We start from the raw sequence: 1,936 nt of genomic DNA, 5'->3' as shown, positions 1-1,936 counted from the left end.
TGGGTTTTCGCCAAGCCAACACTCAGATAAAATTATTACGTCAGGATTGATACTCATAGAGTTTAACGCAATCAGAAAACTATCAAAGTTACGATGTATGCTTCTTATGTTTAGGCTTATTACTATGAAATTGACCTTTGGGCTAATTAATTCTGTACAAAGCTCTGATCTCTCGAGAGAGTGACATTTTATTGATATCGTTTTTTCAATATCGTCATAAATGTCAAGCATTTTTGTAAATAGTAAGATCAACGTTATCAGAGTAAGCAAAATAAATTTCCTCTTTCGAGAGATAGAGCATTTGACTGAGTGATAGAAGCTGACGAGCAGTAGTGATAATAAATATATATATTTTATAAGGTGTGAGTGTATGTGTGTGTGTGGAGTGTGTGTAATGAGTGATTTGCTGTGTGTGTGTATTGGTTAGTAAATTAGTGAGATCAGTTTTAAACAAGGGAATAATAAAAAATATAAAGTTACGTACTAGAAGCTTAGGAACTAACCGGTTCGGACTGTGGTGGGGGGCCCAGTATTCGGTCCAGGTCATCAGAGGAGAGGATACGAATTGCTTGCTTGTTCTCATTCTCCTTGATGAAGATTCCACCGTGACGCACCCAGCAGAATCGAAATCCTTTTTTTTGTGAGCGAAGTCTTGCGTCACGAAATAAGTTTCGGTTGGCCTTAGTAAGTCGTTCGTTGACGAATATCTTCTGCGAGGGACCAGGTGTGATGTTATCGGTCGTCACATTCCGTCTCGATCTGGCTGCTTGCACTAGCTCGTCTCTTTTCTGTCGGCGTAGTAGTTTGACGACGATTGGACGCGGTCTTTTAGCTTCAGTTGATCGAAGCTCCGAGACTTTGGGACGTTTCGGTCCCGCCCGAGCTACTTCATCTACATCGGCTTCGGTTAGCTTTATTCCCATTTTTTGGGACGTCAGCAGGACAATGTGAGTAAGATTTTCATTGTCCTGTTCTGGTATTCCAATAATCTCCAAGTCGTTTTTTATCAATTGCTGTTCCTGATTGGCAACTACCTGTTGGAGGTGGCTAACAGATGCTTTCAGAGTTGCGATCTCGATGTCTTTGGATTGACAGATATTGGAGTATTCAGCGAGACGTTCATCAATCGTTTTGGAAATGTGAGAAGATTGTTCTTTTATCTCTTGTCGAATTTCGGACATTTCCTGTCGTAATTGACGTAGTTCTGATATCAAGGTGGGCACATCAAAGTTGGCTGTAGAGGTCATGTCGTCAGACTTCTGTTTATTGCCTCTTGTGTTGTGAACATTTTGACTACTGATCGTTATAAATGTATCGTTCAGCGAAACAGCCGGAGAATGCACTGGTGTGATGTTTGAGTTTTTTGGCTTTTGGCAAACGCACGACGGACATGTCCACTTATCTTTATGAGCTTGACTGTACTTCTTAAACTGTCCAATAGTTATATTCAAACAAGGTAAATCATACAACTTGTGACATTTTGAACACTCCATGTAGTTAATGTTGAGAATATTTTTATAACACGCGCTGCAAGTAGTGGCCATATCGACGTCTTCCAAAATATTAATAAAAATATTTATAAAATATTCTTATCGCTTCCCGGAATCGCGGCTCGCGAGCGCTGCAGGTGTCAGGTGTGCAATTTGTCGTAGGTCAGTTACGGGAGGACGCTATGCGCCCGTGGATTAATTTTGAAATGTTTTTGTTTATAACTTTACAATTACTGAATGTTTTTAATCACTGTTTTCACTATTGTAATGCTGGTAACTTTATCTTTCTTTCGGTGTAATGTTCAATATAAACAAACTGGTTTTTCCTTGTTTAAATGAATTAAAACTGCGGAGCAGATAAAAACGCGTGTGCTTTGAACCGGTTCGCGCGGGAAGATCACCTAGGAACTAGTTTATTATAAATTAATTGTGATATGCATATATCG

At 39.6% G+C, this 1,936-nt stretch overlaps 1 protein-coding gene across 1 annotated transcript; it reads right to left on the bottom strand.

Annotated features, from left to right (window-relative positions):
* Window positions 1-491: 491 nt before the first annotated feature.
* Window positions 492-1,247, bottom strand: LOC142985831 (uncharacterized). The gene has a single exon (XM_076134074.1). It carries the CDS (start codon window positions 1,245-1,247, stop codon window positions 492-494), a length of 756 nt encoding a protein of 251 aa, XP_075990189.1.
* Window positions 1,248-1,936: the final 689 nt, after the last annotated feature.

The sequence above is a fragment of the Anticarsia gemmatalis genome, chromosome W (genome assembly GCF_050436995.1).
Source record: "Anticarsia gemmatalis isolate Benzon Research Colony breed Stoneville strain chromosome W, ilAntGemm2 primary, whole genome shotgun sequence".
In the NCBI taxonomy this organism is placed as follows: Eukaryota; Metazoa; Arthropoda; class Insecta; order Lepidoptera; family Erebidae; genus Anticarsia; species Anticarsia gemmatalis.
This window is presented reverse-complemented; position numbering and strand designations above follow the sequence as displayed.